General features: G+C 35.8%; 1 protein-coding gene across 2 annotated transcripts in view; it reads right to left on the reverse strand.

Annotated features, from left to right (window-relative positions):
- LOC150099747 (focadhesin) overlaps positions 1–15998 on the reverse strand; it is a 381450-nt gene that overhangs the window by 76813 nt on the left and 288639 nt on the right. For both annotated transcript variants that reach the window (XR_016549345.1, XM_090403693.1), the window contains exons 23-25: positions 12212–12331; positions 10135–10257; positions 2974–3051 (exon numbers count right to left, since the gene is read on the reverse strand). Coding sequence is in view for 1 of the 2 variants with exons in the window: in XM_090403693.1 (XP_090259819.1) it covers positions 2974–3051; positions 10135–10257; positions 12212–12331 (321 nt within the window). In the remaining variant the exon portion in view is untranslated. The remainder of the gene's footprint in view (positions 1–2973; positions 3052–10134; positions 10258–12211; positions 12332–15998) is intronic.

Here is a 15998-nt window from a genome sequence, read left to right on the forward strand (position 1 = left end):
CAAAGAACTGGCAAGGAGGGCAATTTTTGGTAAGAGTAGCAAAAGAGCAGTCTGAGCAGCACATAGCTAATGAAGTAAAAAAAAAAAAAAAAAAAAATTCCCTAAGGGGTTATTTTGTTATGTAGCCAGAATTAAAAAAAAATGATTACAGTAGGATGACATTGACTGGAGAAAATAGTATAAGGACAATGCTGCAGAGGATATAGTTGAGAGCAGTTGATAAAGAAACAAAGATTTTTTTTTTCTGTTTGTAGACCTAAATAGTAGAATAAGAAGCAAATCAAACCTACAAATATGAGAAAATTTGAAGAAAAAAGAAGGGATAATAAATACCTAACTACTGGATTTCTGTTCAGGACTTATGGCAATAGTTACATGCTGCTGGTAGATTCCATTTAACTTGTAGGGAGCACTGCAATATTTTGGCCAGTGAATGTATATTCTCATTTATGTTTAGGTGAGCAAGCCCTTTATAAAACTTTATTAGGCATCAGAACATATGTGTATGATAGTGAAATACATCAACTAAGTGTAAATTTAAGTGAAGATAATAAATATACAATTAAACTAACTGAAATAGTTCAGCTTTGTTTGTATATGTTTTATATATAGATCCAAAAGTAACTTGGCTTTTCATAAACTTAATTAATGCTATGATAGGATTAATCCTGTTACCATACAGTACCATGTTAGTCAATGAATGTATTCTTAAGTTAGTTTTGTAAAATATAATGTATTTTTTTATTATTTATCTTTATTTCAAGTTTGTATCTTTTGAACTTGCTTTTGATATACATTTCAATATTTATCCTTTATTTGTCTTATATACTTATTTAACTTTACTTACTTATTTTCATTTAATCTACTTAACGGTCGTAACTCCATTTTCTTAATCTGTTGCTTGATTTAGTCTACTGCAGTTAATCCTTTCTTTCATTTAGACCCCCCCCCTTTCTCAATGTCGTAACTATGCTTAATAATGTGCACAAAATTCTATAACTTAGGAATTGCCTCTGGCTGGAGTGAATCCCTTTGTCTAAACAGCAAGCATTTTTCTATATTGATTTCTGAAAATTTTATTTATTTATTATGACTGTGCCATCAGAAATCGCAGATAAGACTTAAATATCCTTCCATTTGAAAACACACTCAGCAAAGCATGGAAATATCTCTCACACTAATCACTATGTCAAGCAACGCAATACTCTATTCTTCAGTCATGGCTACTTAGGTCACACAGATTCGGTCTTTTTATGAGAAGTGCATTGGTATATAGGAATCAGGCAAGTTATTTGACAAACAAAACAATTTATTCATGCTAATTAAAGTACAATAAAGTTAACACTAAGCACACAATCTTTTTCCTGACTCTATACTTCTCAGCAATATTAACTTACATCTTAAATTATCCAACCTAGTTCAACAATTCACCTTTAAGTAAACAGGCTAAGGTGTAATATTTGTGCCTACACTAAAATCATACAACATAACAGACCTACACATACTATACCACAGGCAAGCTTAGACAATAAATAATATTATGCACGTTAACTTTCACCTTATAACAACGCTATTATTTCTGCCTCTAGTTAGATCATATATAATAGACCTTACTTGGTATTTAGTCATCTAGTCCACATCCGTAGATCCTTGAGATTGTTATCATCTTCTTCTTTCTGATATTGCTTACACACACGGGCACCTTTTTTCGATATCGACGAGGGCACTTCCACAGGCGGAGATCATCAGGAACCTTGGCGGCTGGAAATCCAGAACTCACTTTCTTTACTGCATAAATGACCCATCTAGCGTCTTTGGGCATCTGTTGGCTGGAACGGGGTCCTTTGACCTAGAATCAGTAGGACATACTCGAATCGGGAGCTGGAACATAAACTGGGCAAAAACGAATTTCTCCAGCGACGACCATCGAAACGACCTCTCCTCCTAAGCAGTCTTCTAGCTAATCACGACTGACCTACTCCAAAAAAAAAAAAAAATCTCCTTTTCTCTCCCTCTTGATGTCTCCCCTTCTATGCTGCTCAATTGACCTTGGGTCCTGCTACTATTTTATCCCCCTGGGTATTCATAGAGGCCTTTTTCCACCACCTTTTAGGTCACTACATTAAGGCGGGAAACCCTGTACATTCTTGACTTAATCCCGTCTGGGATATTTCTTTGTCTTAACAATCTATTGTTACAATTCATTCAGAGATTTTTTTCTTTGTCTTTTGTTGTTGTACAGCAAATCAATAGTTAAATATTAACCAAACTTACAAGTATAGTAAATTAATTTGAATTCCTAAGTAATTCTAAACTAATCTAATCTAAAATTTCCATCTATACAAGATTTTACAGTTTATTCTGCAAATTAAAAGCCCAATTTTCCTAGTGGAGAAAAAACCCTGCTACCTCCATATGAAGTTAATTCACACTCCTTCAGTTGAATGATTCTTATAAATGTTGGAGATTAGACTGGAACCTATGACTCTTCAACCAAGGAGCAGTCATTCTTCCAAACACTACAAAGTTGCTTAGAAGACAATATATGCTCTCTGATATGCAATGGAAAGCATACTCACATGGCAATATGCTTTCCATTGTGGTGAATCTATAGTTTAGTTTGTAAATGCTTTGATATAATATGAATAAAAAGAATTCCCTGTAAATTATAATATACTACATGATCAGGTGAAAAAGCAAATCTTTTACATTTCTAGGTTCTAACCTAGAAATGTAAAAGATTCTCTGACTGCTGCATAAGAAGCATAACAATTTATGATAAGAGACACTTAAAATTCTAAGATTAATTTTGGCTCAAATTTATGGGTATGTACTCAGCACAAGCAATAAGAAACCCTCTCTATTAATAATTTATTACTAATTATGACAGTTATTTTATTACCAATTAGTAATCAATTAAAAATATCTCACATTTTTGATAAAAATTATGAAAGAGTATATGCATGAATATACCTGGAAAAGGCCTCCTCCAGAAGTGTACATTGCACATAATCCCTTCAGTGCTGCTAATCTGGCAAGAGTTGGTTGTTTCTAGATTCAAACAAAGCAACTGCCTTTAATTCTGCAGAAATCTGAATTTATTTCATAACAGTTCAATAATACCAAAATTTTAATATTTCACACATTCAATTTGAAAGAAGACAATTAAAAACTTAATATCCTTTTGCATTCAAGAGTACTACTCATCTATATAACACTAACCTTATATTGTTGGTTGTTGCTATATAGACAGGAAGGGTCCACCAGAAGATGTAGATATTGCATATGCAAATTAACACAGGTGCAAGCCGAGCAGTTATTATGGGAATACTTCAACTATGCGAACAGAGATTGGAGGGAGGAATGGGGCATGGCAAGGTGGAAGTAGAACTATACAGTTCCTAAGGGATAATTACATGAAACAACATGTTATAGAGAGGATAAGGGGTTTGAGAGTGCTGGATCTGCTAATAGCATCAAAAGATATATCCATAACTAAGGTAGACACTCTACCTTGGGAAGCGTGACCATGCAGTCTTGTTCTGGAAAGGTGCTAAACATGCAATATTCTCTCTAAAGAAAGGGTTTATATTGAACTATAAAGTTGAAAATTATGACAGACTCTTGGGGCAGTCCCATGGCTTGAGAATCTACAAGAAATGAATGTCAGTGGTGCATGGAAAGTGGTCAGAGATTATTCGAGAGATGCTGTATCAGACTATATATCCATGTCCAGGAGAATAAAGCAAGAGTAGCAAAAAGAAAACATTGTGGATGAAATATAAAGAAAAAGGTGATCAACATACTCATTTGAAGTAAAATCAAATTATGATAGGAAATTAACTAATCAGGACAAAGTAAATCCAAAAAGTTTTCCCATTATGTAGCAAGTAAAAGAAAAATGGCTATGGAAAGTGAGAGAGGCAAAAGAAATAGGTTACTGAGTGATCATTTTGCCAAGGTGTAGATTTTGCATTGCCAATGTGACAGAGACTTATGTCAAAATTGAAGTAGATGAACGAGAAGTGCTCTAGTATAATGGAAAATGTCAATATGAATATAGCATTGGGATTGGATGGCAAGTAAGCCTGTGAACGTGCAAGACAATTGGCATTGCCTATGATGATAAGTCACAACTCTGCCAAGGTTTCAAGGGAGTGGAAAGAGGATAAGATAGTTTCAAGACAGAAATAGAAATTACAGACCAATTAATATCTCAGGAGTGGTAATTAAAGTATTGAAAAAGTTGATTAAAGGTGAAATCCAACAGTGGGTGGATAGGGATACAATACTCTATAGTGGGCAGCAAGGCTTGGAAAAGGTAGACATTGCTTAGTAATTTACTCTATTTTATAGCAGGGTGACAGCAGTTAGATAAGGAATGGCTACATCATAATACTGCTGTCCTTTGCAAAGGCATTTGACAGAAAAATGCATGGAAAACAATTACAAAAGTTGGAGCAAATGAGAATGGTCGGTACCTGGTAGCCTGCTAACCACTCGGCCAACCTGGCCTGGTTGGCCGATTGGTTAGCGTATCCGCTCTCCAGCTAAAAGGCTGCAAGTTTGAATCCCACCATGGGCATGGATGTTTGTGATTGTCTGTGAAAATACTACTAGTAATGGTGGGCAGTAGATGGCATTGGTGCAGATAATGCGGTTCACTGTAACTGAGTGGTGGAAACAGAGAGATGTAGAGTTCTAGACACCCTAGATGAGTCTTTCTTTCTCGTTTCAAAGCTTCTAGAGGTCTGACCTACGTAACTAATACCACATGAGCAAGGTATATTATATACTCCAGAGTACTTGTAGAATGGGTGAGGATCTTTCGGTGATCTTAAAAATTTCTGAATAGTGTTGATTGGTTTGAATGGTATACTGTGTAGCTCTTTTCTCTCAAGAAAAGAGCTATACAGTATACGACAGACAAGGATGACCTACTAACGGAATTAACCACAATATCCAGAGAACTTTCTTTAAATGGTTACCCAAAAAGACTCTATAACAAGATTCTCTTTACTGATATACCACATCGACAACGTGATGACGTCCAATACATCAGTACAATTACGATTCCTTTTGTCAGCAACATTTCCAAAAAATTAGCTAACCTTTTAAAACCACATAAGATCAGAGTGGCATTCAAACCAATCAACACTATTCGGAAATTTTTAAGATCACTGAAAGATCCTCACCCATTCTACAAGTACTCTGGAGTATATAATATACCTTGCTCATGTGATATTAGTTATGTAGGTCAGACTTCTAGAAGCTTTGAAACGAGAAAGAAAGAAAGAACACATAGGATATGTCAGAAATAACAGACAAGACATTTCAGGCCTTTCATGCCACTTTGCCTCTACTAACCATCACATTGAGTGGGATAAGAGCCTTATGCATACATAGAAGATAACTACCATTCAAGAACCTTTAAAGAAGCAGCTACAGTCGCCCGTAAAACTGAAAACCTAAACAAGAATCAAGGTCTAATTTTACCAGAAATTTGGAAAACTTTTATCAGATCATTAAATATCAAAGAAATGAACTTTCATAACAATTACGTCATGAGCCATAACGAATAAATCACGTTAACAAGACACGCACATTGTCACGCACAATACCAATTTTTTGTATGAATTAGAACCATCAGTTATAACCTAGTCTGTAACCTTCATTTTAGCTTACTAGTTTGTATTCCCTGAGGATGCCAATAGAAAAATTGGCGAAACATGTAGGAGGATAAAATAAAGCTACTTGACAAAGATTATATAAAAAAAGTGTAATAGTCTAATGATTTAAATAAATTTGTAATGAGGACGAAGGATGATGACTGTTAATTTAACACTGCAAAATGTAAGATTATGCACTTTGGGTTGAAAAGGTTACATATTTGCAGAAAATTAATAAAGCTAGGGACCTGGGATAATGGTGGAGAAATTGAAGTTCAGAGGGCATACTACAAAACCTGGTAAAATAACTCAGATTACTTGAATGTTGAAAAATGCTAACAAATAAAGATAAGGAGATCCATCTTTTATAAGGCTATGATTCAGCTACATCTTGGGTACTGTGCACAGATTTGGTCACCTGGGTTTCTTGGGGATCAGGAGGTTGTAGAGAAGATTCAGAGATGAGTGACCAAGCTGGTGAAAAGTCTGTGGAATGCTCCTATGAAGAGAGGTTAAGGTGTATGGGTTGCAACATTTAATTGATAGGCAGAAAAAAGAGAACATGATAGAAACCTATAAGATATTAAAGGGGTTTTATATGACTGATATAAAGGAAATTTTTCAATATGTGACAAATAGAGACAGAGAGAGAGAGAGAGACCTAGGGGTCATCCATGGAAGTTGTGTTAAAGTGTGATTGGTAAGGGTGTACAGACTAGATGTTTTACATGGAGAGTGGTGAATGAGGAATGAATTGACAGAATTGTTAGTTGTGTGCACCCTGACAGCAAATGAGTTTAGGAGAGGTATGATAGGTTTTGCATGTATAAAAGTTAGTGCATCAGACTTTAAAATAAGGTCAAAGATAAGAACCTTTGGAAGATATGGGATGAAGACAATTAAGTGGTTTAGCTTAAAAGAAGAAAGTGTATGAGGAACCGCTTTAGGGAGAGGGTGTTAGAGAGCATTTCGGATGGACTAGAAAGTGTACAAGATTGGTGGAGACATAATTCAAAAGCAATTCTGAGCTGTGCAATTGAGGTGCTTGGTTAAACATCTGGAAAGATTAGAGAGCAGAAGGAGGGTTGGTGGTGGAATAATAATGTACAAGAAGCAGTGACAGCTAAGAGGAAGGCAAAGCAGAAATGGGACAAGTCAAAAGTGGAAGAGTACAGAGAGAGAGAGAGAGAGAAAGCAAGAAGCCAAGAGAGTTGTTGCACAGGTGAAGGCCATGGCATATCAAGATCTTTATGATCAATTAGAAACAGGACAGAGAAAAAATTTATAAATTGGCAAAATGTAGAAATAAAGCATCAAAGGACATCTTACATGTGAAGCAGATCAAAGACTCTGGAGAAAGAGTATTAAGGGCGGGGATGTGGATATAAGAAACAGATGGAGAATATACTTTGAAGGGCTTCTGAATGAGGAAAATGCAAGGACTCGGAGAGAAGATGGGAAGCCTTATGAGGGGATGGTGCAGAACATCAGTTGAGTGGAAGTGAAGGAGGCCATAAAGAGGATGAAGAATGGAAAATCGGTGGGTCCTGACAGGATCCCAGTGGAGGCACTGGGGGGGGGGGATTGACCTGCTATGGGACCTGTTCATAAAAGTTTGCCAACAGGAAAATATACCCAAGGAGTGGAGGGAAAGTACTCTTGTTCCCATCTACAAGGTAAAGGGGATGCACAAGATGCAAAGAGTGTAAGAATTACAGAGAATTAAAGTTGATGTCCCACACAATGAAAATCCTAGAAATGGTTCTTGATGGAAGACTGAGGAAGGAAGTGGAGATTGCAAAGGAGCAATTTGGCTTCATGCTTGGTCAATCAATGACAGATGCCATCTTTGGGTTATGGCAGATGATGGAAAAGTTTTGAGAGAAACAATGGGAGCTACATCTTGCGTTTATTGATCTAGAAAAAGCATATGATAGAGTGCCAAGGCAAGAAGCCTGGAGGTGTCTGAGGGAGAAGAAGGTACTGGAGAAATATGTCAGGTTGGCACAGGAAATGTACAGAAATGTGAAGACAAGAATTCAGACCTGCCATGGGAGAGAGAGAAAGTTTTCAAGTGACAGTTGACTTGCATCAAGGGTCCATTAAGTCTGTTCCTGTTTAATATTGTGATGGAGGTGGTGACAGAGGAGATGAGAGAAGCATATGCCTTGTCATCTGCATCATGCCTTGCACACAGCATGATGCAGATGACATCGTGCTGTGTGCTGAATCAAGAGAAGAAGTGGCAGCTAAACTGGAGAGATGGAGGAAAGTACTGAAAAAGAGGTATGAAACTGAGCAGAAGTAAGACAGAGTATATGTGTTGCAAACTGGATGGCAGCCAGGAGATAGATCTGGAGCTGGAGGGAAATGTCATCAGGAAGGTTAGGGACTTTAGATACTTAGGTTCAACAGTGAAAGAGAATGGAGAGGCTGAGAAGGAAGTGGGATGCAGGATACAAGCAGGATGGAGGAACTGGAGAGAGATGGCTGGAGTGCTATGCGATAAGCAGGTGCTGATCAATCTAAAAGGCAAAATCTGCAGGAAAGTAGTGAGACCAGCTATGACGTATACTATGGAAACTGTGGCCCTGAGGAAAAATAACATCAGCAAGATGGAGGTAGCGGAGATGATAATGCTTAGGTGGATGCATGGTGTGACCAGAAAGGATCGTCTGAGAAATGACTATGTAAGGGGAATGGTGAAAGTTATGAACTTAGGAACGAAGATACAGGAGGCAGGGTTGAGATGATTTGGTCATGTGATGAGGAGGGAGGATGAGTATGTGGGAAGAAAGGTCATGCAGATGAATGTGCAGGGGAGGAGGAAGCACGGGAAGCCAAAGAAGTGGCAGAGGGGGTCTTTAGGATGAAGAACTTAAGTGTGGTTACAACCCAAGACAGAAGGATGGCAACCCTACTTAGGTGGGACAAGCTGCAGAAGAAGAAGAAAAGTTAGTGCAGGTCTCCCATCTCTGAACTCCATGGAAATAACCATATAATAATAAAAAATAAAGAAACAGATTTTGAAAGTTTTTTTCACTTGGTTATACTATAAATTAAAGATGCCAAATAATTATATTCTGGGTTTAATCCTTTATCCAAGTGTAAATTTGTAAGTAGTGTTTGCATGTGAAGATACTTCATGGCACGAACATTGTTTGCTTGCACTTGGATAAAGGATTAAACCAAGAAGATAATTTCTTAGCATCTTTAATTTAAAAATAAAGACATTCTAAACTCACCCAACTTTAGAATGTTGTTCTCAGATTCATGGTGAACTTAAAACTTCCTTAAAAATTCTTGATGCATCAGAGAATCCCCCCCCCCACTCACCCCAATCTCTTTTTTCATACATATTCTACTTTTGCCTTTGTCAACTAGGTTTTCATGAGCTCTATTCTACTGAACTAACTAACTACAATCATTTCTCCACTTCCCTGTAAAACAAAAGCATGATTTCTCTGGAGAATTAACTGCTACCATTATCTTTAAATGTATATTCCAGGAAATGGTTTTCTACGAAGTCCTCACATATCATTTTCATTTTGTATATCTACTTTATGAGCTTAGATAGTGACTTATAATCTATAAGATCCAGATGGATCGCCAAGTATTTAGTGTACTCTTCTTCAACAAACATGCTGCCATAAGCATGGATGTTTGTAAGCACCTTTAGATAGGAGATGAATTTCATCACCAGATGTGTGTGTACTCACTCTGCTCATTAGAGGCCTGAAGGGATTTGATAAAGTTCTGTTTAGTTCTCAGCAGTTTCCAGATTTTTTAAAAATAAAAAAAAAAATAAATAAATAATTCTTAGCCCACTGTATAACTCTGTTCTAGAAACTAAATGAAACTCCCCATCCCCCCCCAAAGTCCTTTTATGTATCCAAATAAGTAGGTATCAAAAATTCATCTACTATCTAAAAGTCATTCACAAAGTACACAAGCCTACACTGGGATTCACAATGAGCTACTGCTTGCTTGTGCTAGGGTAGTAGCAAGCAATGGAATTTATTGCTTGTCCTTTCTATCCTCATGGGATCTCCCTCCCCCGAATGGTTGAAATCATCACACGACATGATAATGCTAGTCCAGTATTACTCATCAGACTGCCTATGAAATTTCTAAATTGCACAACATCACATATCTTAGCTTATATTTAATTCTAAATAGTCACCTACATGAACATTACTTAAAGGGGGGGGGGGAGTTCAAAAGCCATGATTATAGATTTTTCCAAAATGCTTTCACAACATATGGGTTCAAAGTTGGGATTCCATAATATTCCATTTATTAAAATTATATAAATTATAAGTAAATTAAATTTAATTAATGAACAGTTAGTTACAAGTAGTGATAAAGAATGTGATTATTTAAGTTAGTAAACATGCAAGATTACATGTGGTTTGCAAAGTCAAATTGAGGTGAACTTCAATCATAACAGTCTGATAAAAATTACCTCATGTTGAAATATTGGAATCCAGTCTTTCAGAAGTGAATCTCTAAGTCTGGGGCCTTTGGAAACTCCTAATCTTTGAAGAGCTTCTACCATCATTCCTAATGACACAGATATACCCCCACACTGCAATAAATGGAGAAAAAAAAAAAACAATGTGCACATTATAACATAGTGCATATTGAAATTAGTTAAAATTTAAACTTTACAGTTGATTTAATTAGGTTTATAGTTATGCAATTTCTTTTGGCAGTGCTTTCCTCCTCCTATGTGATTTTATATACATATTTTTTGAGTGCTCAATTGTTTAAATGGCTAATAAAGTGCTCTTCTTCTTGGATGGTAGTAAAACAGTCCATGGGAAACAAATATATTTTTATAATAATACCAACATCACAATAGTCAGTCTCACTGAAGGAGGCTTACACCATTATTCACATCAATGTCTATCATACCTCTGGCTCAACTCATTTGATGATAAACCACTCAGACCCACAGTTAGCAACCTTTTCAACATTCCAGCAAAAATTTAGTCTTTCATGCTCTTGCTAATCACATGCTTATAAAACTTCCAGGGGTTCACCCACTATTTTTTACCTTCATGTCATGTACTGAAAAATTTCTTTTGCATCAATCCTATGGAAAAAAACCCTTAATGTAATTATGTTTCTACTATATTGGTAGGTAAGGTAGTCTGTGTGTTTCCCAGGTATGATAATGATGAGTTGTAAAGGTGAGCAAAGATTTTGAATAATATGCTGCTTGCAGATTTGTGTATGGAGAAAGGAATTCATTTTGTAAATGTATGGGATGAGTTTGAGGGGTGGATAGAGCTGTATAAAAGATAGGCTCTATCTGGATGGATTTGGTGTGAGTCAGTTGGAGAAAATTCTGATGCAAGAGAGAGAGAATGACTGAAGTGAATGTAAGACATGAGGAAGCAAGAGGTTTTGTGGAAGAGAAGGATTGTAAGAGTACGCAAGTTTGTGAATAGAGAGGTGAGTTTCATCAGGACAATCCACCTGCCCACAAAGGTGTTTTGGTAATGGGAAAATTAAGGGATCTGCACTATGAATTGTTGGAACATCCACCCTATTCCCCAGATTTGGCTCCCTCTGACTTCTACTTGTTCCCAAAACTAAAACTCTTCTTCGCTGGTCAGCATTTTTCTTCGAATCAAGAGGTGATTGCAGCTGTAGAGGGGTATTTTGCAGATCTTACTGAGAACCACTACAGGGACAGGATAATGGCACTGGAGCATCGTTGAAATACATGTATTAGTCTTAAAGGAGATTATGTTGAAAAATGAAAATAATTTTGAAATTATAAATCCATTTTTTCATTGTTAGGCTGAGAACTTTTCAGACCACCCTCATATCTGCCATATTATTCAACATGGCTTCCAATTTTTTTATGGCAATCTGTAGTAAAAGTAACAGGATCCATATACATAATATGGATTAGTTTCTTGCTAGTATCACAATACTACTAAATGCCAAACTTTCCAGATGAAGTGGGTATACCTCTATTATGATGATTAATAAATTTACAAATTGTATTAACTACATATCTGACATATTATTCAGCACTGTTTATAGTATTTTATGGCAATCTGTAGTAAATACAATATGGTCCGCATATATAATCTGGATACAAAACTCATAATATTAGTTTCATGCAATTGTCACAATACCCTCCAATCCCTCAAATAGCACCTTAATACCTCTAATTGTTAATTTTAATCCATGTTATGATATAAAGTACATCTAATTTTTATATCCTTGGTAATATAACTATATCAGCTCAGAAAAAAATATATCAAAGTCCTCTGAGCAGTCACAATAAGAAAGAAAAAGTAACCAATAAGAAAAAAGCAAAATCTTATTTTTGATTTTTTTTTCTTCCTTTAAATTTTTAACCTCACAGGAAAAAACTTTAGTATAACTACTGTTGTAATTAATAATAGTACCAGGGCTGATTTATATAATATTAGAAACTGAAAAAAATGTATTTAATAATCATGTAATGGACAAGAATGATGGTAAAGCATCTAGGGAATATTTGTATTTTAAAAAATTACTTGTGGCAATTCTTCTCTTCTGTCATCAAACCATGATACCATCTCTTCTAACTGATCTAATGGCAAAATATTTGCAGAAGCAGCAGAGCAGGTCATGCTGGTCACACACACACACAGAACCTGGAAAATTCAAAAGAGAAATGTTTACAGATAATATTATTCTGAAAATTCATGAAGTATACTAGGGATTATGTGAATGAACAATAGCAATACAGTAAAAAAAACAAAAAGCATTTTAATTATACATTTTGATTTTCCATGCCTGTTGAGACATATTCAATGTGAAGTTAGCAACATGTTGCAATCAGAAATGACTTCTGCTGTTGGATGAAAAAGTCTGACAGTTTTATCTTGGTAATGAATGCCCCATCCTTCATGGTGCTCTTTAAAGACCCCATAAATATGAAAATCATACAGAAAACATTGAACTATAAGTGCTTGCTAGCAAGTAAAAGCTCATGACAAAACAAACAGCTACCTGCTTGTCACTAGTGTTTATCCAGTGTTGGATTGTAAGATCTATTGCAATGTTTATGGCATTACTGAAAATTCATGCAATTTGAAAACATAAGTTTCTGTGGAAGGTTTTCAGTATTGAGACCATATTATAAAACCACAGTACATAAAGAGTTAATAAAAATGAGCAATTAAAATCCAACAAGTTTCATAAGCTGTAACACTTATATTATCAGGGGTACTGGTACAAAAAAAAAGTTTTACACAATAAAAGACTATGAACAATTAATTAGATATGTTAGATGAGACATGGAGGACGAAAAGGGAATGAAGATTTAACAATAGATAGAAGGCTTCATCATCAAATTCCTGACATGTATTCTCAAGGAGTGTACAGGATATGATAATACGATATGGAAAATTTACATTCCTATTATAACACTCAAAATTTCTCATATTACATGTGATGTAACACAAAGTAATGACATTCTAGTAAGGAAGGATAAACATGGATTTGTTTGCCAAGTAGCTTGTGTTTGTAGTTACTTGGTTTAGCAGACACACACATACACACAGTTAAATTGTGCACTGCATATTAATAATATTGTAAAAATAGTATTTAAAGATATTAGCAAAGAACACCGCTTTAATTTAGCATGATGAATATACTGAAGTGAATAAATAACTAGTTTGAAGGAAGCTTGGTTTTTCCGATTTGAAGTGACTGTGCTTTTATAAAAGTGGAATGCTCAACAAAAAATCATATTTGTTTATATGGAAGACTACAGAGAGAGAGAGAGAGAGCAACTAATTGCTTATATATAATATATATATATATATACATTGATCTACTTATTGGATACATAAAAGGACTTTGGGGGTGTGGAGTTTCCTTAAGTTTCTAGAACAGAGTTATACAGTGGGCTAAGAATTATTTTTTCATTTTTAAAAAATCTGAAAACTGCTGAGAACTAAACAGAACTTTATCAAATCCCTTCAGGCCTCTAATAAGCAGAGTGAGTACACACACCTGGTGATTTTTTTTTTTTTTTTTTTTTTTTTTTTTGAAGAGCTGCAAGTTGTAATTGTTTGGAAATACTTAATGAGGAAGGTGTTCCAGAGGATAGAGGTGGACAGAATAAAAGAAGAAGAGGAGAAGCAAGTTCCGTTGCTTGCAGTTGAACAGCAGCTGCTCTTGTATTAATGGGTGCAACTGGAAGTGATGGAATGATAGTTGCCAATTCGCTAGAGCAGTGACCATGGATATAGAACAAACACAGTGCTAAAACAGTGCATCTGTCAGAGGTTGAAGTGAATTAATAAGAGAGAGGTATCATCAGTGAGCCTAATTGCTCGCTTCCGAACAGTATCAAGGATTTTAAGGGAAGTTTAGGTGCACCATCCCAAACATGTGAGCAGTATTTTAAGCATGGGTGGATTTGGGATTTGTATACAGTTACGAGTTGGTTGGGTGTAAAATAGCCTTTTTAATGAAAGAGAATGTCTAGTTTCTTGGATGCTGAGGAGGCTATTGATGTGACGTGTTTATGCCAAGAGAGACTGGAGGTTGAATATTAGTCCAAGCAGAGAGGGAGAGAGAGAGAGATCTGATCTTGTCTGGTGATTTGTGTGTTACGGAGGGTAAGGATAGGTGAGCTGAGATCTCTTTTGCAAGATAAAAGGCAAGACTGTGTTTTGGTAGCATTGAACATGACAGTTCCTGCTTCATTGAAGGATAGTATGAAAATGTTTAAAGCAGTAGTAGTTTTAAATGATCTTGTGGCCTGGGATATCAGAGTGCCACATGGTTTGTAGAATTAGGATGAGCGGAGAGTATTATCGTCAGCAAAGCTGTGGATAGGATTAGTGGTAATTGCAAAGGTCATTTATGAACAAGAAAAAGAGTAGATAATAGGACAGAGCCTTGAGGTCAGCATTAATGGTGAATGCCTGAAGAGATGCTTGATATGATAACAAAAACTAAAGGAAATGAGCGGAGAGTATTATCGTCAGCAAAGCTGTGGATAGGATTAGTGGTAATTGCAAAGGTCATTTATGAAGAAGAAAAAGAGTAGATAATAGGACAGAGCCTTGAGGTCAGCATTAATGGTGAATGCCTAAAGAGATGCTTGATATGATAACAAAAACTAAAGGAAATGGCATAACAATAAAGTGAACAAGAAACTATGGATCTAACTTAATTTGTCAATATTCTTGCAATTCATTTGCCTTACTTATCATTCTAGTTACCTTTAAGCCCCAGCTAGCAGATTAGTTCTGTGAAATTTTTATAGCAGCCTGGATGACTTATTCTGATTACTTTAATTTTAGTTACAGTATTTTAAATGAAAAAGGAATTACAATTCAGCAAAACAAAGGCTTTCCATAATATAAAAACAGAGTAAGTGAACGTATCGTTTTTGTTTAGTTTGTTGTTGCGATTAATTTTTTTTCTCCATGCTTCAAAAATCTTCATATCGGTACCTTCTTTTGTTTGCTTATGAGAAAGCCATTATGCTGAAAATTTTATTTACCCCCCCCCCCCCTGCCTTCAAATTGATGAAATCAGTTAAAAGCTTCAGTCATTATATTTTAATTTAACAATAATGTGAAAGCATTCATCGGCTCCAAGAGTAGTGCTTCCCCTCAGTACATGAACCATTCCTTCAAGTTAATGATCTTTCGATTCACGAACAAAAAAATCACTTTCCCAATATGATTGGATAAATGTGAGATTACTGTTCTTCCAATTTTTTTTTTTTTTCTTAGCATCATCTTAGGATTGTGAGAAGTCAAGAAGAAAATAATGATAATAGTAGTCATGTGCTTTTAACAGAAAACAGATGAGAAGGACAATGAAACCTAACCTTAAAAAAAGAAGAGAGGAGATATCCGCATACAACCCACATACTTTAATGTGAATTTCACTCATTGCTAATCTAATTATATTAGCAATATGGAGAGACTAAGAGTTATGCAGTTCCACCTTACAGAACCATAAATGGAGCTTTTACCTTCAATAGGCAAAGTGAACTCATGTTTGGCAATGAAATTCAGTGACCACCTGAAAAAACATTCACAAACAACACCCCCCCCCATTTGGAGAGTAGAAGAGCTATCCACTTGACCAACCACAGCAGCAAATACTCACATATCAACATGTATGCATTCATAAGCCCAAACATTATGACTACCTACCTAGTTGGTATGTTGGGCTTTCTTTGTCTGAGATAAATGCTTGCACTCATCTTGGCACTGACTTCACCAGGCCACGGAAGGTGTCCTGAGGTACTTAGGACCAACCAGACAGAATAATATCCTGGAGGTTGAC

Source organism: Typopeltis vanoorti, chromosome 14, assembly GCF_054136105.1.
Source record: "Typopeltis vanoorti isolate ZY-2024b chromosome 14, IOZ_Tvanoo_1.0, whole genome shotgun sequence".
Lineage (NCBI taxonomy): Eukaryota > Metazoa > Arthropoda > Arachnida > Uropygi > Thelyphonidae > Typopeltis > Typopeltis vanoorti.